Below are 27,211 nucleotides of genomic sequence, written 5' to 3'. Positions count from 1 at the left end.
CATCAATTTGTCAAGAAGCATGGCCTACAATTCAATTGCTCTAAGCCTATCACTTCTTCCACCTGTCAAATAAATTGTTTCCTGTTTGTTTAGTTGACTATGGTTCTAATAAATTTACTATTGTTTGATGTAAAAAGACAAAAAAAAACAAAAAATATGGAAAGTTGTGACCCCATTTTCTAACTACAAATTGAAATCGGATTACCATAGTGACCACCTCTGCTTATTGGAATAAAAAAGGGGGTGGGTTATGCACAATCCTCTGTATCATTTGCTATTACCAGAGATAATTAAAGCCACCCTAAACTCAAGTCTTAACTATGTTGATAGGGTGTTTGGGGAGGGGGATCCCTTACCAACCCACTATAATCTGCACAAAAGCATCCTAAGAACATATGCAAAATCAAACCTTCAATGAAATGATCCAAGAATATAGGTACTCACACATTGATTTTATCAAAGAAAAATACAAGACAGAAACAAAAGATCATAACAAGGATTAGAAGAGTCTAAGAACAGTGCTCACTGTCTACAGAGCCAAGACGAATGCAGAAGAGTTCTTCCTTCAGTTCCCCATCTGAGAAATCAGTTGCATGCCAGACCTAAGTTTTATCACTACCTGCGTGCTCCTGAAGTGACATTGGGGAATGAACTGCAAGGCAAAAAAAAAAAAAAAAACAATATAATCCAGATAATAAGGATCAACACAAATTCTCGGCACAGAAAGCCTCTTAAAACTTGGACGTAAGATAAGCTATTACAATCTCAGGGGGGAAATTACACAAAAAAAAACAAACAAACAAATTTACATACTTAAATGGTTTGCACATATTTTCAATGTCTTGGATTGCCTCATGACCAGCCGAACCTTTGTAGTATCCTTGTGCTTAAGAAACTTTACTGTTCCTACACCACGCTCCTTCCATTGATTCCCATCCTTGTCAAACCTGTACAGCTTCGCCTTCCTGTAGGGTCAAACATATAAAAAAGAATGGGAATATTAATAAACAATGAAACTGCATTAGGATCATTTTAAGAGTGTCCAAGTAGTGTAGAACAGAGAAGCAAGAAAAAATACCACAAGACAACCATAGGGTTGATAGAACCATGTTTAGGCACATTAGATATTGCTTGGTGACAGAGTCTTACACCTTTGAAAGGAATATTTGTTTCCCTACATTTCTATTGAACAAATACAAACCTGAATATGTTCTAAGGACTATCATGGAGGGAGACGAGATGACCCACAGGACCCATAGCTGAATACACAAGGGGATTTCAATGCTGGAAATCTAGTTTATAGCAAAGTAGCAAGATTTGGTCATATTGCTCTTTATTATATGGAAATTCGGCAACAGTACAAAATTCAGTATGTTTTCACTGCAATGCAGATACAGAACAGTTCACTTACCTTATAATGTCTTTGATACCCATCAACATATAAGCCCCAAAAAAACAGAGCAAAAACCTCAAAAAAATAAAAATAACAGTAAGAAAACACTTAAAAATAAACTACATTGCAAAATTTTCAAAGAATAAATTGCTTTTTCTGGTTTTAGTGTGTTCTAAGGATGAAATTCTTCTAAAATATGGAACAAAACGCTTATTTTCATACTGAGAAATATAGATTTCCATATTGGAACCATGTTGCATTTCTTTATTAGGTATTTTCCATACTGAGTTGTATTTGAATACATATTCGGATTCAAATTTTGCTACTATGGTTTATAGCCATTCCTAGTTACACGTATGTTGAAATCAGGGAGGTCAAGGTAATCAGATAAATTGTCACAACAATTATGAACAAGAGGCAACCTTCCTTGAAATTCTTGAACCTCCAGTAATCAGAAAAATTGTCACAACAATTATGAACAAGAGGCAACCTTCCTTAAAATTCTTGAACCCCCTACCCTTGCCTGGATTTGCTCACGGGGCCAATCAGTCCTCATGTACATGTACATCAAAATATTTATTATATAATTAACTATAAATTTGTTAACATTAAAATGACAAATAGATCCTCTTTTCATGTAGAGATGCTCACTGACGACCATGTTGACAATGGCGATGAGAGGGAGAAACTGCCGTGATATCCAATCTTCAATATGCATATTTTAGATAATAAAGATTGACCTACTAAGTTAACCAAGTAGCCGTTATACAAAGTACACATAAATGAAGCTCAAAGCTAAGAGATTTTTTTTCTCACTTTCTTTGCTTCCCACACAAACTATTACTCGATTTCGATTTTTCTTATTAGATTCCAAAATTTAATGAAATTATCTGGCTGGGAGCATTGTTGCAGTGCATGGCTTTTATCCACTATCTCCACTACAAATTTTGAAATGACAACAAAAAATCCATTAAGACCGGAATCTCCCCACAACAGTGAAAGCAGAGTTCATTATTCAAGAACAAAGTAAAGCGAACCAAATACTCTAAGAGCAGGACATGCATGAGTCCTCCAGACCCAGATCCACTAGATTGATTGCATCATTTTTTCAGCTGGATGAAGCATCGATGACCCGGTAGATGCACCAGTCATGAGAAAAAATAACAGACGATCAGTGATTCAGAAGCACCCTTACCAAGCACAGTTGAGATCATCCAGATAATCCACAAGGCCATCTAGGTATGCTATCTTACAAAAGCTATAATTCTCAGCTTATATCTTGTAGACACTAGACAGACACCCATCACCAGGGTTCTCCCTTCCACACGTAACCCATCAAACTTTGCAGTCCGATGAGCTTCAATAAAGTTTGCCAGGATAGAATCCAGCCTGGTTTATGGCCCTGCATACCTCTCCTTTGACGCTTAGATAAATTAGGACTTATTTATTTTCTAGGCTTCTGCTATTAGTCTTGTCTTCATTGTATCAGGTTTATCTGTTATTATAACCCTTGAAAATCTGATAAGGAAATCCAAGAGATGCTTCTCCATATTTGTGAATGGCATTCTTCGTAAAACTGTTGACATAGACTAGTGCACCTAAATCTGGGGGATTTAAACTGGTTACCTACTAACACGTAACCAGAACCAGCCAGATGCTCGTCTTCATTGTATCAGGTTTATCTGTTATTATAACCCTTGAAAATCTGATAAGGAAATCTAAGAGATGCTTCTCCATATTTGTGAATGGAATTCTTCGTAAAACTGTTGACATAGACTAGTGCACCTAAATCTGGGGGATTTAAACTGGTTACCTATTAACAAGTAACCAGAACCAGCCAGATGCTCGTCTTCATTGTATCAGGTTTATCTGTTATTATAACCCTTGAAAATCTGATAAGGAAATCCAAGAGGGTCTTCTCCATATTTGTGAATGGCATTCTTCGTAAAACTGTTGACATAGACTAGTGCACCTAAATCTGGGGGATTTAAACTGGTTACCTACTAACACGTAACCAGAACCAGCCAGATGCTCAACAACATTGGCTACAAACAATTGAGATAATCACCCCTTTGTTATTTTATCATTCGTCATTTTGTTAAATCTGAAATCTTATTTGTAGTCTCTCCTTTTCAGCGAATACCTTTAAGCACTCCAGCATCAATATAGTTTTAGTCCCATTAACCTAATGTCCTTTCATCATTTGTGGACATTTATATAATTTATTTCTTTATTCCGAAATTCTTCTTAAAATTATTATTTCCATTTCTTTATGAACCTTCTGCTGTCGAGCAATTGGTGTTATTTTGAGCAAAATAATTTGTAAACGAAGTTTCTTGGTTAGTGAAAAGCCCGCCAAAAGTACCTCTACGCCAAGTAGATCCCTGGAAAGTGTCTATCTCTCAATGTTAGTGACATCTCAACGCATTCACCCATTCGGGAGCTTTCGTAGGCAGTCAGCGTCGTATGTAGAGCATCTAGCTCAGCGGGCCTCACAGTTTGTGAGGAAGAGTAAGCAGATCGCAAAGTATTTGCTTATTTCACTCCTTTCGGAAAACCTATAAATTTTTTAAAGTAACTGCTACTTACGAATCATAAGTTTTTTAAAATAAATTCTACTTAGTTTCAAATTTTTAGATTTTTAAGGGGTTTTACCGACCCAGAAATAGAGATTCAATAAATGGAAGAGAAGCTTACTGATGGTGACATCGCCGTCGGGGCTCTGGAGCATCTTGTCCATTCCCTTGGGGCCAAGTGAGGTGCGGAGGATTCTCGCAACGGACCTGGCGGCCGCAATGTTGGCCTTCTGAGCATCTAAGCCTCTAATTCGGGTCTTCTGCTCTTGCTCCTTTATTATGATAAATGGCCTCCCGTACTCATCAAATGCCAGCGCCATCCCTGCAAACAGTAACAGATTGCAGCACAGAGATTAAAACCTAAACATACAAGAGTGGCTACTAAAAACACACTGGATTTTGAACCAGAAACCTGAAATGCGTGTACTCCTCTCTGTGTGGAAGACTGAATGTGCGGCTGGAAATCCATTGAAGTTAAAAATGGAACATACCTTGGCGCCGTCAATGGACTGAAGAACCGATCGTGGTGTTCGAGTGTCTGCTACTGGTGAAACCCTAATTCGCAAATCTCTGCAATCTCGTTTTCGCTCCCACCCTGCGAAAAGCGAACAGATCCTCCTTGTTCTAGAACGTAAACGAAGTTTGGGTTGGGAGGGGTTTTGTAAAGAAAAGTAAAGCTTTACCTTTTTTCAAAAATGCTAATTTCATAGTGAAAAACAGTAAATACATTTTTTTATTTTCACATCACTAGTTAAGTAGCTATATAATGTTTTTGGTTCTTGGTTAGGTTGGAAAATATTTATAATAATATAATTTTATGGTTGTTGTTTAAGTTTATTAGGTGTTATTAAAACAATAAATACATTTTTTTTATTTTCACATCACTAAAGAAGTAACTATATAATGTTTTTGGTTATTGGTTACGTTAGAAAATATTTATAATAATAATAATATAATTTTATGGTTGTTGTTTAAGTTTATTAGGTGTAATTTTTTTTAATTTCAATTTAATAATTTTTAAATGGAAAAATATGATTTTAATTTGGTTGTATTGAAAATATTTATATGTTTTTACATATAAGGTGGGTGCAAACAAAGGAGAATATATAGTAAGTCTATTTAATAGTTAATAACAAGTGTTAATTTCTTAAAATTATATGATAAATTTGAAAGGAGTAGGGTATGTATCTTTTTTCGGGTGAAATATATTAAAATTATTGTGTGAATGGGGTTGTAAGACCCTATATTTTCATCCTGGGAAAATATAGTCCTGTCTTAGCCACTTGCATAGTTTAGATTGTCATAAGCAAAGTAGGTACATTGTCTTAAGATGTAAACATTTCATTTTAATCAGTGTCATAATGTGGTTTCAGCGAAGCATTAAAAGATGGAATGAGCATGCACATTTGGGATGCTAGTGTTATATTCAGCTTGAGGCATGATTGCACGTCTAAGAAGACTCTAACAAGGGTTGTAGAGGAGAGGTTAGGGGATTGTAGTCTCACTTAGAAGTGTATACAAGAAAGTTAAGCCCTATGAGAAGTTGTGAAACAAAATTAAGGGATTTGACAAGTTGCACGAAGGCAACTTAGTAGTGGTACTAAGTGAGCAATCCTTGATTCAACTTGATACTCTCTCCTTGGCACTACCACTTTGTAAGATGGAGAAGAAATGTGAAATAGATGTGCAACCCACTAAAGAAGTTGAAGGTTGTTGTAATGTATATCGGTGGTTATGTCATGATGTGAAAGGAAGTGTTGGAACTTGGAAGGTGACCATTAGAGTAGATTTACCATGGAGTGCAAGGAGGTGCAAGGATCTGATAAGGAGGGAACTACACAAATCTAACAAGTAGGCCATATTGGGTTAGGATATTACTATTTTGGGACATCCAAAGTTGAAGGTGCATTTTATGGAGGTGCAGTCGAAGTGCTTGGGTGTGTGCCACAGCGTAAGGGTATCTAGGACTTTTAGTGTGTGTTAGTGGTGTTAGTGCATTGTGTTTGATAAACACTAGCTAGAATGTGTTCCATGAAGGAAAAAATCCCACAAATTTGGGATGACTTAACCATTTGGCATTTAAGGTGTGTTATGTCCTAGTTTTGAGGAGACAATTAGAACCATCTTAGAGTGTGATGGGTTGTGCCATGGACTTAGGTCCACTTATATGGGTTGAGGTGTAAAGGTACCGTGTGAGTTGAGGAAAATGATTACAATGCTTACCTATATAAATTGTTTATGATATAAGATTAATAAGTTTTTGTTGGAGAATGGAAGAGGAGGATAAGAAAAGAGAGGCATTAAGGTTTGTTGTAAATCAATCAAAAGGAACGAACTTGTTAATCTTATTAGCAAGATTGTTCAAGTTGTCTCTTCAATAGGAGTGAATTTTGGCTAGGACTAGGGAGTTAAGCATTGATTGGGTACTCTGGAAATCCAAGACCCAACATATCCAAGCTAGTCCATTAAATAGATTCATCTTGGGAAAGGGTTGTTAAGGCTAAGGTGCAAATATCCCCTCTGCTCAAACTGTTTAACATGCAAAGTTGGATCTGATTCTTCAACTTGTCCTGACGATGAACCACACTGGTTGGTTCGAAACGCCTAAACAAATGATATATCTTGTGATTTACGCTGGAAAAATTTCTCGTAAACTACACATTAAGAACGTTTGTGCACTCCTATATGGATAAACATGCTTATTATATTTCATGAGTTTCATCAAATATTTAACATATTATTCATCAACTTTATTTAGATATTCATCATCTCCAATTAACAAATATGCATTAAGCAAGTTCATGCACTCTTATATCGATAACATGCTTATTATTTTTCATGAGTTTCATTAAAGATTTAACATATTATTCATCAACTTTGGATTTGGCGAGGATGAATTCTAGTATATTACCAAGTGTGTTTTTTTCAATTGTAGTTCTTACTTTCATGATTAATTTGGTTGTAATTTTTACTTCCACGATTAATTTAGTCTAAGTTCTCTAGGTAGTCATTAATGATCTATTCAGTGCTATGTGGGGGTTTTACTTTTCAACAAATATGAAGTATCTATGTTACATTGGGACCTAGTGACCTTGTTGAAAAACCCTAGCAAACATCTTTGAAACCATTTACTAGCACTAGTTGAACTTGAGATATCTCAAAAACTAAAAGGAACAAATAAGGGTTGCTTTGCCAATCCACTCATAACCTAATCCACTTTGGTGTACTTATATTCTCAAAGTGAATCAAATACCAAGAATGATCTATGTCTTCTAAAACCTATAATCACATTGTTTCCCTAATAGCAACTAAAAACTTCTATACCCAGTTGTTGAACTTTTGCAACCAATTATAAACCTTCAACAAGAAGTAGTTTTCTAATGAGAATTATTGCCATATCTTCCTTGGTTTTACGAGGAAAAAGAAATAAAATTTCATTTGTTATCAAAGGTAAACCAAATTCATTATTTGCATACTTCCAAACCTAGGGTTTCGTATCCAAAGTAGATCCTAACCACATCAATGAAACAAACTTTGTTTTTATGTATCATCCAAACATTATGTACAATTACAGACTCACCTCTAATCCATTGTTTATAAAAATGTTGAATACTTTCATACATGATATACTGAACAGTTGGACAATGAAAATAGTTGTCATCGCTATTATTCCATTTATATGCTTTTTGCAACTTATTTGAAAGAGCAATTTTGTCCCAACAATTAGACTTGTAGCATAAAGAACATGGTTAATACATATGATTAGACCAAAAACTAGTTACTACCAAAATTCAACCAAAAAAAATATTACTGCATAAAAATAGAATTAAAAACAAAAAATATAAAAACAAAAATTTCCCAAATTAAAAATAAATAAATGATAAACTTTTTTTTACCAAAATTTAGTGATTTTTTTGGTGCTAATACTAACATCACCATTACAACAAGATATTTTTCTAGTGCTAATACTGCCATTACAACAAGATATAAGAGGGATATAATGCAAAAAGTTTAATAACAATATGTATGTAGAAGATGGTCTTCACACTGGTGAATTCATGATAATCAATGGGACTACAGTCAAAATAATTGGATGTTATTTACTTTTTTACATAGATTGTCAAAATAATTGCATAAATCGGTTTTTTTTAACCAAAAATTAACAAAAACTTTGCTAGTGCTAACATTAGAACCACCATTACAACAAGATATCTTTCTAGTGTTGACAACACCATTATAGTAAGATACCTCAAGAGAGACAGAAAATCTAAAAAGTATGATAGTAATACGTATCCAGAAGATGGTATTGAAACTAGTAATTGTTCACGAATCCATAAGATTGTAAGGTCATTCTCATTATCATAATCATTGTCATCATCATCAAATCCTTGTCATTGTTATTGCCATCATTACATTATCATCATAATCACCATTCATGCCATCATCATCATCATTATGGACATTGTTTGCAATTGTTCATAATTGTAGATGTTGTAAGAAATCTCATCAACCCAAAAAATGTGATCAGTGCTAGAAAAGGGTTGTTTAGGACACATTGATATACGTAAGAGAAATAACAACTCTATTTTTGAGAGATGATCGATGATGATCATCATCACCACCATTATCATCATCATTGTCATTTTTATCATCCCCATCATCATCATTAATGTAATTTCTATCGACATTGTTGTAATCATCATCATCATTCATGCCATTATAGTTTTTGATGATGACCTAGATGAAAATGATGATGATGACACCAAAGATAATGCTTATGATTATGACAATGACAACATCTAAAATTGAGAGGATTCGCCAACGTCATTAGCATCGTCATCATCATAATCATTGCCATCATCATCATTGTCATTGTAACCACTATCGTCTTTATCATCATAATCACAATTCATGTCATCGCCATCATCTTCATTTTCATCATTGTCAATATTATTGACTTTGTCATCAATTGTTCATAATTGTCAATGCCATAAGGAATATCATCAATGCAGAAAATATGATGAGTGTTGGAAAAGGGATGTAAAAGCGAACATAGAAATGGGGGCAACAATAGAAGTAAAATTGGATGAAAAGTGGATACAACATAAGTAGATGCACAACAACATGAAAAACCTGACACAAAAGTGGATGCAAAAGTAGATGCAGTTGTCAATGCAAACTTGGATGCAAACATGAAGGCAAAAGTGGAAGCAAACATGGGTCCAATGGTAGGTGTAAAACTTGGCACAAATTGTGGTGAAACAAATGTGGATGCAACAACGGACACAAAAGCAGATGCAAAAATGGATGAAACAAAAGTGGATGCAATAGGGGATGCAAACGTGGAAGCAAATGTGGTTGCAATGGTAGGCGCAAGATATGGTGCAACAAAAGTGGATGTAACAATAGACAAAAAATATGCAAAATAAGATGCAAAAATGGATGTAAAAGTGGAAGCAAACATTGATGCAACACGCAAAACAAAATTGGATGCAAAAAATGGATACAATGTACGTAGATGCAAAAGTAGATACAAAACGAGATGCAAAACCCAATGCATAAACCTGACACAAAAGTGGATGCAAAAATAGATGCAATATTTGATGCAAAAGAGGATGTGAACATGGATGCAAAATTGGAAGCAAACGTGGATACAACAGTGAGTGCAAAACATGGTGCAAATTGTGGCATAACAAAAGTGGATGTAATGATAGATGCAAAAAAAGAATCAAAGTATGATGCAAATGAAGATGTAAAAAGGGATGCAAAAAGTGAAATTTAAAATGGGTGCAACAGTGGATGCAAAATTGTGTGCAAAAGTGGATGCAATATAAGTCGATGCAAAAGTAGATGCAAAACGAGACACAAAACCCGATGCAAATCCTGGTCCAAAATTGGATACAAAAAGGGATGCAAAAATAGATGTAGTAGTTGATGAAAACCTAGACGCAAATGAGGATGCAAACATGGATGCAAAATTATAATCAAAAGTGGGTACAAAAGGAGGTGCCAAACTAGGCGCTAATTGTGGCACAAAAATATTAGATGCAATAGTGGGTACAATAATAGATGCAAAAGAGGATGTAAATATGGATGCCAAACAAGATGGAAAAGTGGATGCAACAAAAGTAGATGCAAAATTATATGCAAAACTAGACACAAAACTCGATGTAAAACTTGTTGCAAAAGGGATGCACAAATGGATGAAAAAATCGATGCAAAAAATGATTTAAAGAAGGATGCAAAAAAGGATGCAAAAGTCGATGCAAAAGTTGATGCAAGTGTAGGTGCAAAAAGTGGATGCAAATGAGGATGCAAAAGTATGTCAAACAAAATTAGGTGCCAAACTTGATGCAAAACCTGGAACAAAACTTGGTGTAAAGGATGACACAAAACTTGGCATAAAATTTGGTGCAAAACGTGGTGCAAAACCTATTGCAATACCTGGTGCTAATCTTGGTGTAAGATTTGGTGCAAAACTTGATGCAAATTTTGTGTCAAGTTTTGCACCATATTTGATAAATGGATGCAAATAGCACCAAAAATGGGCTCTAGATGCAAAAAAAGAAGTAAAAAGGGACGCTAATCGTTGGTTTTGTTGTAGTGCTAGTGTATAGTAAGGCTGCAATCTTCCCAATCCAATTAGCAATGTCAATGGCGAAGTTACTACAAAAATGTGAGGAGGAGCCAAGTGCTTTGACACGAAGGATAAACCAATTGATTGAGCTTCATGAAAACAGGGAACATGTGGGGGCTAAATTGGCAAATTAAAGACAAAAGATGAAATCCCTGTTTGAAAAAAAGGCCAAGGATTGACCTCTTCAACCGGGAGATTTAGTTCTCCGATGGGGTGTCCAACGGGAAGAAAAAGGTAAACATGAAAGATTTGATTCCCTTTGGTTCGTCCCTTTAAAAAATTCAGAGGAAAAAATAAATAATACATACCTACTCGAAAATCTGGAAGGTGAATCGTTGGAGATTCCAGTAAATGGTCAGATCCTCAAACTCTACTTCCAGAATTAAAGGTACCTATCTTGTACTCATTGTAAATACCAGTGTGCATACTGTAGTTTTCATATGAAATTTTTAGTTTTCTATTTAAATTTCCACCTTCACAGAATTTTCGCTTGTTTAAGAAGACTCCATGCCCAAAAATAGAAGTTCACAGATTGGAGGTTCTTGACAAATTGAAATCCAATGCCCCATCCCCAGGTGGAGCCAATGTTGTCACTCATTGCAAAATGAATTTTCAATTATTCAAAGTGAAGAATAGAAGTGAATATTGAAGCCATATTTCAAGCCACAGAATCTCTCAAAGCCAAATGAATCCCTCTCCATTAAATAGTGCTCGGAATAATCTTTCCAATGGTATATGGAAGTCCCAAAATGGACTTCGGGATCAAATGATATGGCCTGTTGAAGTTCATGGGTTTGCTTCCTTTGAAGGGAAGGAAAGAAGAGCAGACAACGAAGGTTCGATATCGCAAATCAGCAATCGGTTGGACCAAAAGCCAGCAAAGAGAGTGGCATGGAGATATTTTCTACAAGACCATCATTTCAATTCACTTGTCAATTCCGTTTTTTGTTTTTTGATTGATATTGCTATTCTGTTTTATTTTAGGGAAAAGTATATTATTGTTGTATTAATTGGAGGTGACAAAGCCAGCATGTTGAGACAACTAGTCATGTAGGTCGCTGGAAGCTCTAGCCTGAGATATTTTGTAGTGTTCATGTTCTTCCTCTCCTTATAAAAGGGAGGAAGAAACACTTAGAAATGGTTCTGAATTCTAGAGAGAAAACTACATGTTATTTTTGAAACTGTATGACTTCCATATTTGCATCTTTCAAGATATAAATGAAATAGTGGCAATTCCAACCTTCGAGTACTACAATATGTTACCTCTTTGTTAAGTTCCATTATGTTCACATTTCCTCTTTGATTTCATGTAATTCTAGCTGCCAGAAATATTTCATATGTTATTACAGATTCATTTGTATTGATTTGTTAATGCACATGCCTGTATGTATCTTTGAGATTATATCTTTAAAAGTGTGCTCCATGAATCACAACATCCAATCCTCTTTCATCCATTATGTCTATCTTTAACTCAGAAAAGTGTAGAATTCTTGATATTTCAAGTTCTATATGATGAGTTAGTCTATCTACTCCTCTTCTTTCATTACTCTAGAAAAGTTGATTAAACTGTAGGGCCTCGAATTACTCGGCCTCCACTAGTTTATACCTATATTCCTGTGACTTGTATATGTGAAAGGATACCAAAAATACATGGCTTATGTCCTTGGATGAAGGAACCAACCCATGTTGTTTATTGTATATTTGTATTTACATATGTGTATAAAATGTATATGATGTCTCTCGTTTCTTGAAGATCATATAAGACACATAAAATCTAGATGTTACCAGGGACTCGTCTTGTAAGCAATATGAGGTTGTCTCTGGAAGCGACAACAGTCCCATTTTAAAGTTTCATGTTTTTTCATAGCACAAGATGAAAAAATCCTCGAATAACTTGCTTTATATGTGTATGGATATGCAATCCTAACAATAGTCCATTTCCACCCAATATCAAATGAACAATGTAAGCATATTTCTCCCTTTTTCAATCCGCTATGTGGAAGGTATCATTCTGTCAACTTCTTGAAGGAACCCATAGGAAAAAGAATCTAGTAAGGACTAATATAATTGATCGATGATGACTGATGCCAAATTTTTGTAGATGTTTTACAAGCAATGAAGTTTAAGATCAGATTCTAGATCATCTCGTAAGGAGTAAGGGTTGTTGCAGTTGAACGATGATGACCTACAGAACTTTTGTACATATTTTAGAAGCATTCATGTTTTACATCAGATTGTGAGTCAAATTGCATACAGTAGATGAGCTTGGGATTTATGCTAAAGGAAAAATATGGATATTTGTTTTTTGGAAATTGATTTGTAATATGATTTTAAAATTGAATTAATACTATTATTTTGTGATGCATTTGAGAGAACATTGTTTAACTTTCTCTAACATGAACTTGTGTTTAATTGATGAAGGTGGACACTGAAAAAAAGCATAGTTGTATTGAATTACTAGTTAACGAGAGCTGCATTTGAGATAAAATTGTAGATTGTTTAAATTTCTCTAACATGGACTTGTCTTTAATTGTTGAAGGTGCACACTGAAAACAAACAGATTTTCGCAAAATCCGAAGGAATTTATTGAACCCACTTTCAAGTTTTACAACAATGGTGTCAAAGTGAAGGAAACTATTTGCCCAAGCCAGCAAGGCCTGGAAAATTCAGTGAAGCATTATTATAGCCTCTAGACAGAAATATGCAGTCTTTCTCTGCAAACATTACCATATGATTCACACATTCAATTGTGAAACACCTACAGACAACAGAAAAAAAATGGATTTGATTCATATAGAAATAGTATCTCCCATCTTTTTCTACGATTCTTTGTGGCCTCATCTTGTTCTCTTCAAATATTTATGTCTCTTAGGCCAATTTTTCCCTATTCATGTTTCGGTTTAGCCCTGATGGTGATACAAGAGATACTCAATAGAGATATACTCTACGAATAAACATATCAACCTAGTGCATTTGAAATTCATGATTTTTATACACAATTCAAATTGTTGATCAGTTGTAAAAAAATTGCAAATACATTCTCATTTTGTTTGATTTCTCTCACATAAAACATTATCAAATTGGTGGGTGCAACGGGTTCATTTCTTGCACTTGAACAATTATATGGCATGGTGCATAGAGAGACAAATATAGGGCAGATAAAAGTCTACTCAAGTAGGATTGGTCATTGTATATGCTTTTTCAATATATTGGAAGACCAAGTTTAATTGATTTTTCCAATATCTCTCTTTCTCTCTCTTTTGTACTTGAATCCCTACAATCTGTACAAGATGCCCAATAAATGAAAAATGTTTTTTCATTACTCTCAGAGATAGGTGCTGCTAAATTTTAATGCCTTTTTTTGGTATAAAAGGGATGTTGTCTCTTTAAATGGTAACTTCTGCATCTGTTAAAAATTTGACATTGTAGGTTTCTTCTACTAGTAATAGACAAAACCAATCAAATTAACTCTAAAACTAGTTTTTTTGAAAATTTCAATTTTCTTTTTGGCAAAATCGGAATGTATTTTGTTACGTGCACAAAACATTCACACCCCCACAATACCAGAGCAATGCATAACACTTTAGCTCAATTGCAGGTTATTTACTAGGCTCCCATATTCTCATTGTCAAGTGGGTGGCAAGTATCCATATTCTCGTCATGGTTAGCAGGGTTTGTACACTGAACACTTTTGATAGATAAATCGCTAATGAAGTTCTAGTGTAATTCCATGCTAGAATATTCACAACCCATCCGTGGGTAAGAGGTTACCCAACCTACATTGGGTGCAAGTCCAACTGTGCACAAAGCCCAAAGCTTCTTGGAAACATCTCATTATAGATGAGAATACCCACACTAGACTTGCCTGCAAGCCCAAACTGTCAGCAGTGCCCTTCTTGAAATGAGCTCAGTGGGTCTCTACATTCTCCTTTTACCTTGTGAGATAAGTACAATAATTCTATTCAAAAAATTAAAGACACCCAAACAAAATATGATCCTTACACTTTTAGTACAAATACTATTTATTTTCTTTCTAAATTTATTTCACACTCAAAATATAAAAGTTTCCATAAATAATTATATTCCAATAATATAATAATAAAATATATTCTAACCTTTTATACATATATCTTTCCAATCAGTTATACCTAACATCCAAAGCCTAATTAAAAATTTAAAAATATCACATTGTAATTGAGATTCACAATACAAATACTCTAGGAATGTGTAATAAAAAAAAATGAAGATAATTCTTCGACGAACATGACCAGGCATGGTATTGCGAATACACTTACCACGTGGGAAGTTTGGAAGAACAGACGACGATGGACTCTTTTATTTCGAAGTTCATTGCATACGGATTGTCATGATTACCCACCAGCATTACCAAAGTCGGTGTGGATGCACATTTCAACGGCAACTCCGTGTCGACAAAATTTAAAGCCTTGGTTTATGCAAACCTAATGACCAGGCATGGCATACCGAAAACCCTACTACATGGATAGATGCCAAGGAGACCAGAGTTATAAAGGTCGGTAAGTGAGAATCGTGATTGCGAACAAAGGTGTGACGCAAGTTCATAATATTTATTAAGTAATACTCGCTTTCCAAACACTTTTCTTATCAATTATAAATAGTACAATGGATTCAATTCCTGGCCAAATACATAGAAATTTCAAGGATTATTGCCAAATCAAATATGGCGAGGGTAGCACTCTGGATACAATACTCATCCAAATTTGGATAATTAACGCAAAAGCAAATAATTAAAGGTAGTCAGCTTTGTCCAACTACCAATAGTGGGAACAAATGCGTGCCAGAAAGTAGACATTGGAGAAACGTTCAGTTGACATTAGGGAAGTTTAAGAAAGTGTAAGAGATCAACATCCGCGAATAGATCGGGTAATATCCTAAAAGTGTGCGAGAAAAAGTACATAAAGAATGGCTTAAATTACATGCAAAATACAGTGCATTTTGGGTTACTAATGCCAATCAAATATGTCGACGGTAGTCAGCTTTATCAAGCTTAAAAGCGGCGCCTGTTGCATCGTGTCGGAAGTGGTGGGGTAAGAATGCATCAAGTCTTAATGTCATAAGATCCGTTTTATTTGGGCGGGCGGCGTGCGTGATTGGACAAGTGGTTTGGGATCCGTCTGTCCCAGGGGTTAAATTTGACGGGTGACCCTACCCGTCAAGGAATTTTTTTATGACGTTTTTATTTTTAAACTGCCCATCATATGACTTTTAAAATTTATTTGTACAAGTTTTATCTAATTTCAAATTGTACTCATAATTGTTTAAATTTTAAATTTTTTGTTTTACAATTGGGCTCAAGTCTCATTGCTACACTTTGTTTTGAGACCTGCTGATCATGAATCCCTGCCAACTGTATGCGGCTTTTTCACAGAGGATGACAACTTCTGATCACAAAACTTCAAAGCCAAAATACGCGTTAATCCACAGTTGCTCTGGTGGGGTCACTGGTTCTCAGTATGGCATCACTTTGGACATATGGCAAGGAATGGAGAAATTAAAGCAACGTATAGTGACAGAATAAAAGTAGATCATCACCGACAGCATTCCATATTTTTATTATGTTTGCATATATGCATTTCCATTCTCATATATTTTTATTATGTTTGCATGTATGGATTTCCATTCTAATAAAATATATACCGCAAAATCTGCCAGAAAGGAAAAGTTTAAAATTGTTTTGAATATTAGTCTCTAAGAAATCGGTCATGGTCCTCCAATAACCAACACAGCGTGCGAATTTGAACTATTTTAGGCATCATATTTGGTATATGATAAGCGGCGTGCACATTCAAACAAACTTCACCGAGCATTTTTATAAAGTAGTAATTTATTTAGTGTATATACTTCCCCTTTTTTGGGTGAAGAGTCCAACTTATAAATATTCAACCCAACTTTTCTCTAAAATTTTTAATCGTGTTCTGATTATAATAGAAATAATTCTGATAAGGTAGAAAGGGCGATGTCATAGATTGGGAGGACCATAAAAGTGCTGGTGAGATGATCTAAAAGAACTCTATAAAGTAAAAAAAACTCAAGATATGGACTCAAAGCAGATCACTCAACATTAGATTGAATTAAATCATAGAAAACTTTATTGGATTACTTCAATTGAAATAAGGACAAATAAATCTCACAAAGAAAAGGACAACAATTCGATTGCAGTTAAAAGATTCTGAATCATAAAATATGTTCACAATATGCACACTCATTGTAGTAGATTCTTCCTTTCCTAATTTGATAGATAGAGTGAACCATTTTACAAATCACAATAACTGGAATCTTGAATAGCATTTACAATCTTAAATTGCTTCGTTGGACTATAATATATACTATTATTTCCATAAATTGCCTGATAGGTTGGCCGGAGTAAATAGCTATCGTGAAGCTTTGGCTGTTAAAGTGCTTGTTAGCAATTATCAAATATAAAAAGCAGTAATATCCTGATCCTCTGTATTTCATGTGCAGGAGTTGTCGGGTTTGATGGTTCTGCGTCTTGCATTTCAGAGCCTTGGGGTTGTCTATGGAGACTTAGGCACATCTCCTCTGTATGTTTTTAATAGCACATTTCCTGATGGTGTCCGCGATCGTGAAGAGTTGATGGGGGCTCTTTCGTTAATCATATATACTTTGACACTAATTCCTCTTCTGAAATATGTCTTTGTTGTCATGAGGGCCAATGACAACGGAGAAGGTAACATGACACTATGGCTTTGCATAGGAGACTGCATATGATAAAATCAAAATGCCCTGCATATTCCTGGCCCTTGCGAATTTTGTAACTATCCATTAGGCTTACATTCTAAGTATCATTGGGTGATTCTATTCAAACCCAATAGACAATTCCAAAGTTTAGGCTAGAACTTTCTGTTAATTGTTTTGAAAAATTCACTCGGCCATTCTGTTTATAAGGCTATCTAATTTCTTTTCCTGTCACCTGCTTTTTAGTATGCATATAAATGCAATTTTAACAAGGGCTCTTAAGATATCACGTTTCTGTGATGTAGGTGGAACATTTGCTCTGTATTCATTACTCTGTCGACATGTTAAAGTGAGCACTATTCCGAATCAACACCGCACAGATGAAGAACTCACAACTTATAGCAGGCGAAAGATTGAAGATAAGTCATTTGCTGCAAGAACAAAGAAATGGCTGGAAGCAAAAGTTGACCGTCAAAATGCACTTTTACTTCTTGTACTTGTTGGCACTTGCATGGTCATCGGTGATGGAATTTTTACTCCTGCTATCTCAGCCTAGAGCCTAGAGGAGAGATTTTAGTGAAGGCAGGGGTTCTCTATGCATCAGGAGGTGGCGGAATACTTCAAGATACAGGAAAGCTTTTTGTAAGTAATGTGTATATTAGTAGCATAGATTCATCTAAACCAGTGTGTATATTAGTTGCATAGATTTATCTAAAACTAGATGACCCAGAGAGAATGCAATTTCTAGTAATGTGTGTATATGAGTTACATGGATTTATCTAAATCTAGATTAACTAGAGAGGATGCAATTTATAGACTACTTTTCATGTTCATTTAGTGTTACATTTAAGGTTTCAGTGACAATATTGCCATTGTACTAAAATATCAGGAAACCTCTAAAAAGAAATGAAAAACCTCACCTTGTAGCTCGGCCGGATCGTAAGCAGAGTCTGTGGTTCAATGGGAGAAATTGCCGATGAATGGGCAGATTCTCGCTCGCGCTAGCCACGATTCTCGCTCAAACAGCAGCCAAATACGCCAAACAGCAGCTCCAACGGATTCAAGCGGAGAAGGGGAGACTCGGAGAGCTTTTACGAAGATAAAGCTGGAAATATTTCAGTGGTCCGGGCGTATGATGGCCTATGGGGAGCGTTTGAGTACCTCTCAGGCATGCACACAGTACAGACAAACTGTTCCTTGTCTTAGAAAGTTAGATAGACCATATCTGATTGTGTGATTTCACTCGAGCCGGAGCGCAGCGCGGTGGACACCATCAACCAAATTTAATAATGCCATTAACAGCTCTCAGTGGATTGTAAATGCAACAGGCTCAGAATTTATTTCAATTCGTGAAAGTTGGTGGACCGTGGACGCGTCACGCCAACTTACAACATACAGCCACAGACTAGTACTACAGACTACAGTCACTTCATTCGTATAGGCTATTACCGACGGTCCGATCCCGATTCCCGACTTGCAAGCTGGAACTTGTATGTTAAATATATATATATAATATATATATATCAAAAAATTATTAAAAAAAAACTTAAAACTTTTCATTTACAAACCTGGCCGTCAAATTGACGGTTTTAAAAATTAATAGCAAGTTACGGTTGACGTGGATATTTGAAATGTGAACGTATTTTACGTGTAAAGTAGCTAAAAACGGGCAGACGGGCGTCAAATTTAACCCCTGGTCTGTCCTGTGCAGTGTTCAAAATCGAACATGTCATAGTTAATCAAAAGGCCTCTAGCACATCAGAAAAGTGTGGAGTTAAAATTACGCAAAGAAATGTGAACTTTGATTTTTACAATTTTTTTTTAAATTTAAATAATATTATAAAATGTAGTCTAAAGGGTTGTTGCCCCATATAAATTGTCGTCGATTCCTATTTCCGCTACAATTCTTTAATTAATGCCTCCTGACATGCGGGGGCATTAAGGAAATATAACGCGAGCTGTTTTTTTTTCACCTCCAGCTTTTTCAGCTCGCGTTATATTTCCCTAATGCCCCGCATGTCAGGGGCATTAATTAAAGAATTGTAGCGGAAATAGGAATCGCCTAAATTGTCGGATATCTATTATGCTTGGAGTCTAGAAGCTTGGACTATCCCGGTTTATTTCACCTTGACGTATAGAGTACATGCTAAGCTTGTTGCAACAATAACTGAGGGCACTGGCTATCGTTGCATTGATAATGACAATAGTGAGTTATTTATTCTCGTCAAGAATTTTCCTACCAACTTCATTTATTGTGAAACACTTGAAACACACTATTAACCATTGATGTGAACCTTCAGCAGCGAGCTTCCTAACATAGCTAGAAAACAATATTTTGTCATTTTCACGAAAATTTCTTGTCGATTCTGCTTTTGTAGGGTGTTGGAGTTCAGCTATTCACGAAAATTTCTTGTCAATTATACTTACTTTTGTGGAGTAATGGAGTTAGTCTCATCATGCTTGCCTGTTTGGATAGTGCATTTGCATTTTGTCGAACACTGCATAATTGCCATGTTGTCGTGGCGCTATTGAACATATTTTTCTATAAAAAAATTTATCCCAATGATGTAACAATGGAAAATGAAGGATCTTGAACCGAACTTTATTTATGTTTAATTATTTTAACTCTCGTCTAACTTAATGTTTTTACAATTTAAAGCATTAAAATAACTACACATTTAACACTTGTCTCTAGTTTTTTAAATAAAGATTTGGACTTTTTTATTTTTTTTAAAAGTATTTGAATTATGATCTAATTTAAAGTTTCTGAAATTTTGAAATATAAAAACCATTAAATATATGAATGCTTCTTTTCCTTCTTTTTTTGTTAATAGTTATTTTTCTAGGTTGGTGGTTAGCTTTGGTTATGGGAAGGGAGGAGGTTGCGCCAATTTCTGTATTTAGTATTTAGTGTATTTATAAAATCCATTAAACATCTGGATGATTTTTTTCTTTTTGTATTATTATTAATAGTTGATTTTCTAGGTTGGAGGTTAGCTTTGGTTATGGGAAGGGAGGAGATTGCGCCAATTTCTGTGTTTAGTGTATTTATTTAGGAAGAAGATTGTGTAAATTTCAATCTTCAGTATAACTATTTGGGAATTTTGTGTAAATTTCAATCTTCGTGTAAAGTTATCAGGAGTGAATTATTATTGTGTCAATTTCGATATTTAATATTGCTATTTAGTTATTTAAAAGGAAGCAGATTGTGTAAATTTATGATTTAAAATATAGTAGTGACTATATTATACACTTTTTGAATTCTTGGTTGTGCTCTTGTTTTCAGTTATTTGGCATAAAAGTGAACCACGAGAACTTTTTGTACAATGTCTTCCCAAAATGGGGAAACATTTAAGTAGAGACTTTCCATTAAATGGTTTCTTTTTTCTTTTGAAAAGAAAGATAATTTTTATTTGTTAAAAAATTTTGGACTAAACTGTCAAATTTAACTAGACAAATTTGGGTACCAAACTTGCCAATATCAGATTCTATTGTCCATTTTATGCTCACAATTCCCTAGGTTTGAAACTCACATTGGATGTCTCATCCTTCCAGAAGAGTTTAAATTGATAAATAGCTATCCAAGCACTAAACTTGAATTTTGTATAAATGTTGGTAGAAAATGTACTTCACTGGATTCATCACTACCCGTATTTTACTCTTCAAGCTATACAAAATTAGAATGAAGGTAGATATTGCTAAGGGCTATTGTAAATAATTGTGCATAGTAAATATCATGAACAATGGTATCCATTTCACAATGACCTCTCAAAACCCTTGACTTACTAAAAATATCCCGCATGCTCTTAGTGAATTTTCCTTCCTCAAAATCTCCATATTTTTTGAATTCATTGCACATTGACTTCCCCATCAATAATACCACATCCAAAGGCACATTTCTCTTCTCAATGTCTATCTATGAAGTTCCAAAAAAAAAATTCTTAGGGAACTTTCAGGAAAGGTGATTTATTTCGATTTAATTTCATTTTGAATTTCCATGACAAACGATTTGAGTTACATCGATTAACTAATGCTTAATGATTTCACCATTACCAAAAATGTTTGAGTAATATTCAAGGCATAACGACAAGTGAAATTTGTATAACAATATTTCCATCCCCTAAGATGCTTCAAGTTGATACATTGATGAAGGTAATAAGTCTATTATCTTGTCAAATAATGGTTGTGATATCTAGATATCCAGATTGTACTGTTGGGCTACTTCTAACATAGCAATTGTTGGCCCTTTATCATGGCCAAAATATATTGTGAACCACATGGTTTGGAAAGGAGTTATATCCTTGAGGACATGCTTGTGAATTCATGTGAGTAAAACTAACATGATGGCATGATTCCTAGGTGTATGTGATAGCCTTTTCCCTCATTCTACACTAGCATTACTTGGATGCATGTTTGATGTATAGGTACCCCTTCTTTAGGATATCATCTGTATGATACTTCCTTAGTTGCAAACATATTGAAAATAATGTGGCATATTCCTTCAGGATTTAGCTCAAAGTTAATACTAGTTCCAATGAGAAGACATCAATTTCAAATAATAGTGCTTAAGATATGGCATCAATTTCAAAATGGTCATGCTTAGTATCTCTCATTTCTATAGGAAGTTTAATGTTCATATTTGAAATATATAGAAGAGGGAATAAATATTAAGAATCAAGTCCAATCTTGATAGAGAGAATCCATTAAAATCACAGAGAATTGATTTCAAGAGAACCAAGGACATGGGGTAGGTAAGGATTAATGGATACCATAAGTTGGGTGCAATGCAAGTTATAAAAGATGAAAAACACTTCCCCCTAGATGCTCAAGGCTATAACCCATTAGAAATAAAAACAGACATAATCAACTATAATTCTCTTTGGATATCATATTTCCCATTAAATTAAAATGAAGCTAGAAAAGTTCATAAGCAAGCCATTGAAATTCAAAATCCACATCTTTGAAAAAAATAGTTGAAATTCTCAACTAAATCACTAGAGGTGGTTACTAGTTTTGTGGTCATTTAAGTTTTTAGACACACTTATTTGGGACACATTTATTACATAATATAGATTCATGATAGATGGTTTAAGAACAACGATTGGAATAAATTGATTAAAAATAAAATATAGATATAATATATTGTTGTCAATTGAAATGTGATTTTTTTTAAACTTTTCATTCTGGAAAGGTTGCATGAATATATGCCCTTCTAATTGAAATTAAGACCGACCCTTTAAATTTTATAACTTGTCATATCAGTGCCGTTTTAAGAATGTGTAAGGAAAAGGCTATGAAAATCAACACGTTGCTTGAGCAGTTTCCACTTGATGCGGGATTTATTGTGACCTATCTAATGCCAGCTTTATATACATAGTTATGGTGTGACCACGAGTGTTGTATGGTGGAAAATACTAAGAGTTCCATTTTACCCTAAGAGGAAAACGAAACGCTGATACAAACCGTAGTCTCTTTTGTTGTATCTGTTCCGATTTACCCACAGCATTTGTTAGCAGAGATGGCCGCATTCTCTCAAATATCTCAGAAAAAGCGAGGAGACATGAATATTTGAATAGTGGATTGGATTCGCGAGAGGCGAAGCGTAATAATAGCGGAATGTTGAGGCATGACTGTAATCTCATGGCCGTGCCGACGAGATCGATAATGCGGGTACCGACAAAAGTAATTCAGAAAATACGCATACTACAATGAACCACGATGAGGGCGAGATGAAGCTCAACGTGGTTACACATTATCTGGAAGATGAAATTGGGTTGAAGGCGCGAACAGATAATAGTTTTCAGCCCACTGACGAAATGAGCAGCACTGAAGAGATGGGTTCAAATAAGCAAGGCAAATTAACCGCAGATGGGGAATCTGGAAGGACCGCGGTGATGTTTGATACAGAAAACTTCCCGTACTACGACGATGCTTGCTGCGATCTTGGTTTCTTCCTAGACCATTTTACTGTCCATGAACATGGAATCCCCAAGAACCATCTCTATGGAGATTCAACTCCGGGCATTATGTATGTGGATGCCGTGCAAGGCTATGTTGAGAGTACGGAGGATTTCTATTGGTCTATTTGGGAGGATGATATTTGGCTGGTCTACTGTCCATGAACATGGAATCCCCAAGAACCATCTCTATGGAGATTCAACTCCGGGCATTATGTATGTGGATGCCGTGCAAGGCTATGTTGAGAGTACGGAGGATTTCTATTGGTCTATTTGGGAGGATGATATTTGGCATTGAGTGGACATCGAGTTATTCAAAGTGTTCTTTTAGTTTTAATCACCATGGCAGGAAGTATAGGGAAGCAATGGAGCCAAGTTTCATGACGTTTGGAGCCCCATCCGAATTGATTGTAATGCATCTATGAAGAAGAAACTTTGAATCGTGTGTAAGTTAAAAACATACTGAAAGCTGAGAATGTAGCTTTATTTCCTTTGAGCTGGCACAGCTTTAAAGACGTGCGTCTATGTCTCTCAAAATTTTATCTTAAAAGATAGAAGGCCGTCGTGGAACCGTCATTTTCCTTCAGCTAAATATCTAGTTTTTGTCAAAATGCTAAACATATAATATTTAACTGCGATCTGAAACAATTTCATTCTAATTTCTAATCGAACGGATTACTGAACAGTGTCAACATCACTTCGTTCTGTTTTTCTGAAATTACACACTTTCATGAGCGTTTATTTACGGCGTTGGAATACAATTACAGTAGCCAATTAAAGAGTGATATTGGTATATCATAGAGATTACTGGGAGTGGTACACAACAGGAATCTAAATTATCGGCCCTTTACTTGAATATGGATTGAATCAACTTTCCAATTACTAATAGTCATAAGTGTGCCATATGGCTTCTCGAGAATCAACTTTTCAATTACTAATAGCCATAAGTGTGCCATATGGCTTCTGGAGTAGCATTAGATGAATATCGAACCAGCCTGATAGGCGCCTCCGAGTTTGCTCCTAACATTATTTGATGCCAGTATATTCTTCCTCGCTGCCAGGGAATGGAAGTATGAGATTAATTAACTTAACGCCCTTGCATTTAGTAATCTGACCGTTTGTAATTGTTGAGGCGGACTCGGTGAATTGTGGTCCGCGGGTTATTGGGTTATTAAGAATTTATTTGCAGTTTATCAGAGGTCAACACTCAACACAAAATATTGAAGATTGGATTCTCAGAATTGAAATTTATACACTAAATGTGGTCCGCGGGTTATTGGGTTGCTAAGCATTTATTTCCAGTTTATCAGAGGTGAACGCTCAGCACAAAATATTGATGATTGCATTTTAAGAATTGAAATTTATACACAAAATGAGTCGGAGATTCAACAATTTAGGATTCAACAATGTACTTGTTGACTATCAGTTACTGCTGACTATTAATCATGAATTTTCTATGGTTTACTAGGGAACAATCATCATTATTAACGGGTTGTACTTCGTTGAAATGTGAATGGGTGTGATTATTCTAACACCTCACTTTAATCATAACCTATATGTTAACTTAGGTGGTGGTCTAAGTCTCATCTAGGTTTACAACATTATTAGGATTTTCTACAACACACAATTTTCTCTGTATTACAATATGTTAAGTGAATTTATTTTTATTGCACTTTTTCTTTTACAAAATGATGTTGTGTTTGTATATGCTTTGACCTTGCATGACATATAGGATTGTTTGCAAATTTGATAGTGCCTTGATTGTCACATCTAATTATTGTAGGTGATCATTGTGTTTCTCCAACATCTTCAAGTATCATTCTAAACCATATTGCTTCGCAAGTAGCACTGCTTAATGCTTTTTACTCAGCGCTTCAGTGGTTGGAAAATAAACAATTGGTTGTTTCTTGTTGCTCCATGATATTGCTCCTGAACCTATATTGAGCAAGTATCCAGTAGTATATTTCCTATCATCTAGATTTCCAACCTAGTCAGAATCAGAATAACCTGCCAACTCAACATCAAATTCATCAGTGTATTGTTGAAGCCTCGAAAATCGCTGCAACAACATTGGGGATAACCACCCGGTCCGGACCTTAGTACAGCTCCTTTTCCGTTTGGAATGGTGGCTCCGACTGGGGATAATGGGACCAGTTTCCCAGTAATGAATAAACGGGATGAACGGATGATTGATTGACTAATCTAATGATAGGCGAATAGCTAAATCTATCAGCAAAAATATAAGAGCTACTACTTATCCCGGGAATTATTAAGCTTTTAAGTGTAGCGCTTGATGATCTATGTCTATGGACAGGCATATAGATGACTCCATCTAACAGACATGGACATTAATTCATTCAGGATTACTGCGCTTAAATAGTTAAGCAAAGCGATTAAAGCGATATTGCTACACTCATCATTTATATCATTGACACATACATGATTAAAAGAAAAGCACACCATAAAACATCCAATAGTGGAAGGAATATAGAACTGCTGTTAAAGCACATGCATATAATCAATAATAGCAAGGATAATCAAATAACAATTCATATGAAAGGAATGAATTCAGACATAGATAGAAATACCATATGAGCTGCTTGACACTCCCAATATCAATCGCTACTTGTAATTCTTCCTTCAACGCAGAAACACTTTCAAACAAAGACAATAGTGCACAATTGCATAAAAAGCTTCCTTGTCAAATTAAGAACAACTGGTCCAGTTTCATAAAAGAATATGACTGAAGCACAATAGTGCAACTTCAGTCTTTAAGTCAAGTACAAAACTTTACGACCCTTTCCAAAACAATGAAAGGGTCTATAAATACTTAATTAATCTACCTATCTATAAAACATAAATCCTACTTAATTGGTATCAATAAATCTTGATCCTATTTTCCTCAGCGATCTGGCAGTCGGTGGCATGATTCATCAAGTAGGCTGCTTGCCTTTATATCTGAGCTGACTTATCGCAAGCATTGGCTCTACTTCTGGCGGTTTGTTGAGGCGCGAGCTGAGCTGGGCGGCATAGGTGGCATCCTGAATATCGGGGATAATATACCCGATTGCATCCGTTAGGCACTTGAGGGCGGCTCTCTGTGTGTGCGGCTTTACCAGGAAGAACCAATAGGTGTCCCAGGTTAAACTGTTAATCCCAGTGATTAATCTCCCCTTTTCTTCTAGATCTGGATAACATGATTGCTCCAATGTTTTCATCGTTGTCAACTTTCCTGGTGTGCATTGAGAAATCATGTTTGATAAGTAGAGAGTGTTATTGACTAATTCAACTAAATTGCTAGAAGTTGATTTACATCTTGAAACCGCTCTCTCTGCTTTCATTAACTGGGACTGCCATTTTGTGAAGAGTATATCTTTATGTGATTCTAAGATCCTGGGTAAATTCACCGCTTGTCCTTGATCAGAATCTTGCCGATCGAGAAATGCAGCTATTGTCTCTTCAGCTTGATCCAATTCAGTTCTGGCCTTGTCTACTTGCTTAACTATGGATGCCGTTAATTCACATAGTGGCTCTGCCTGGGCGATTTGTTGACACAGAAGCTTAATTTGGGATATTAATGCAGTATTTATTTGTAATGCTTCTGCTCTAAATTCAGCCACTTTTGGAACGCCCTTTGTTTTCTCGAGCTGTGATGATAATTGAGCAATTTGCTCATCTTTTGTTTTCACCATTTGCTCGTTTGCTGCCTTCAATTGTGCCAATGCCTCAGATAGTTCTTTCTGCTTCTGGATTGCGCTTTGGTCAATCCTTTGTTTTTCTGCCTGCAATTGTTGAGTTATTTGACTGTTCACTTGTTGTTGCGTCAACAATTGCTGCTCTGCCTGCTCCGCTTTCTGCTTTGCTTCACTTAGCTGTGCCTGTAATGAGAAAATCTCCTGATCCTTTGTTTTTA

General features: G+C 35.4%; 1 protein-coding gene and 1 pseudogene across 2 annotated transcripts; one reads left to right on the top strand and one right to left on the bottom strand.

Annotated features, from left to right (window-relative positions):
* Positions 1 to 3,582: 3,582 nt before the first annotated feature.
* On the bottom strand, positions 3,583 to 4,698 carry LOC149171040 (T-complex protein 1 subunit epsilon pseudogene; annotated as a pseudogene). Its single transcript, XR_016259536.1, has 2 exons — positions 4,461 to 4,698; positions 3,583 to 4,291 (listed from the first exon to the last, which is right to left on the bottom strand). The product of XR_016259536.1 is annotated as a T-complex protein 1 subunit epsilon pseudogene (transcript).
* A 12,393-nt stretch (positions 4,699 to 17,091) lies between these two features.
* On the top strand, positions 17,092 to 17,912 carry LOC149171039 (potassium transporter 10-like). The gene is made up of 2 exons (XM_089427415.1): positions 17,092 to 17,333; positions 17,647 to 17,912. Exons 1-2 carry the CDS (start codon positions 17,123 to 17,125, stop codon positions 17,895 to 17,897), a joined length of 462 nt encoding a protein of 153 aa, XP_089283541.1. The 5' UTR covers positions 17,092 to 17,122; the 3' UTR covers positions 17,898 to 17,912.
* Positions 17,913 to 27,211: the final 9,299 nt, after the last annotated feature.

The sequence above is a fragment of the Pinus tabuliformis genome, chromosome 4_2, assembly GCF_031772625.1.
Source record: "Pinus tabuliformis cultivar Carrire ecotype Pingquan chromosome 4_2, CPIR1, whole genome shotgun sequence".
Classification (NCBI taxonomy): domain Eukaryota; kingdom Viridiplantae; phylum Streptophyta; class Pinopsida; order Pinales; family Pinaceae; genus Pinus; species Pinus tabuliformis.
Note: the sequence above shows the minus strand (reverse complement) of the source record. Positions and strands in the feature narration are given on the sequence as shown.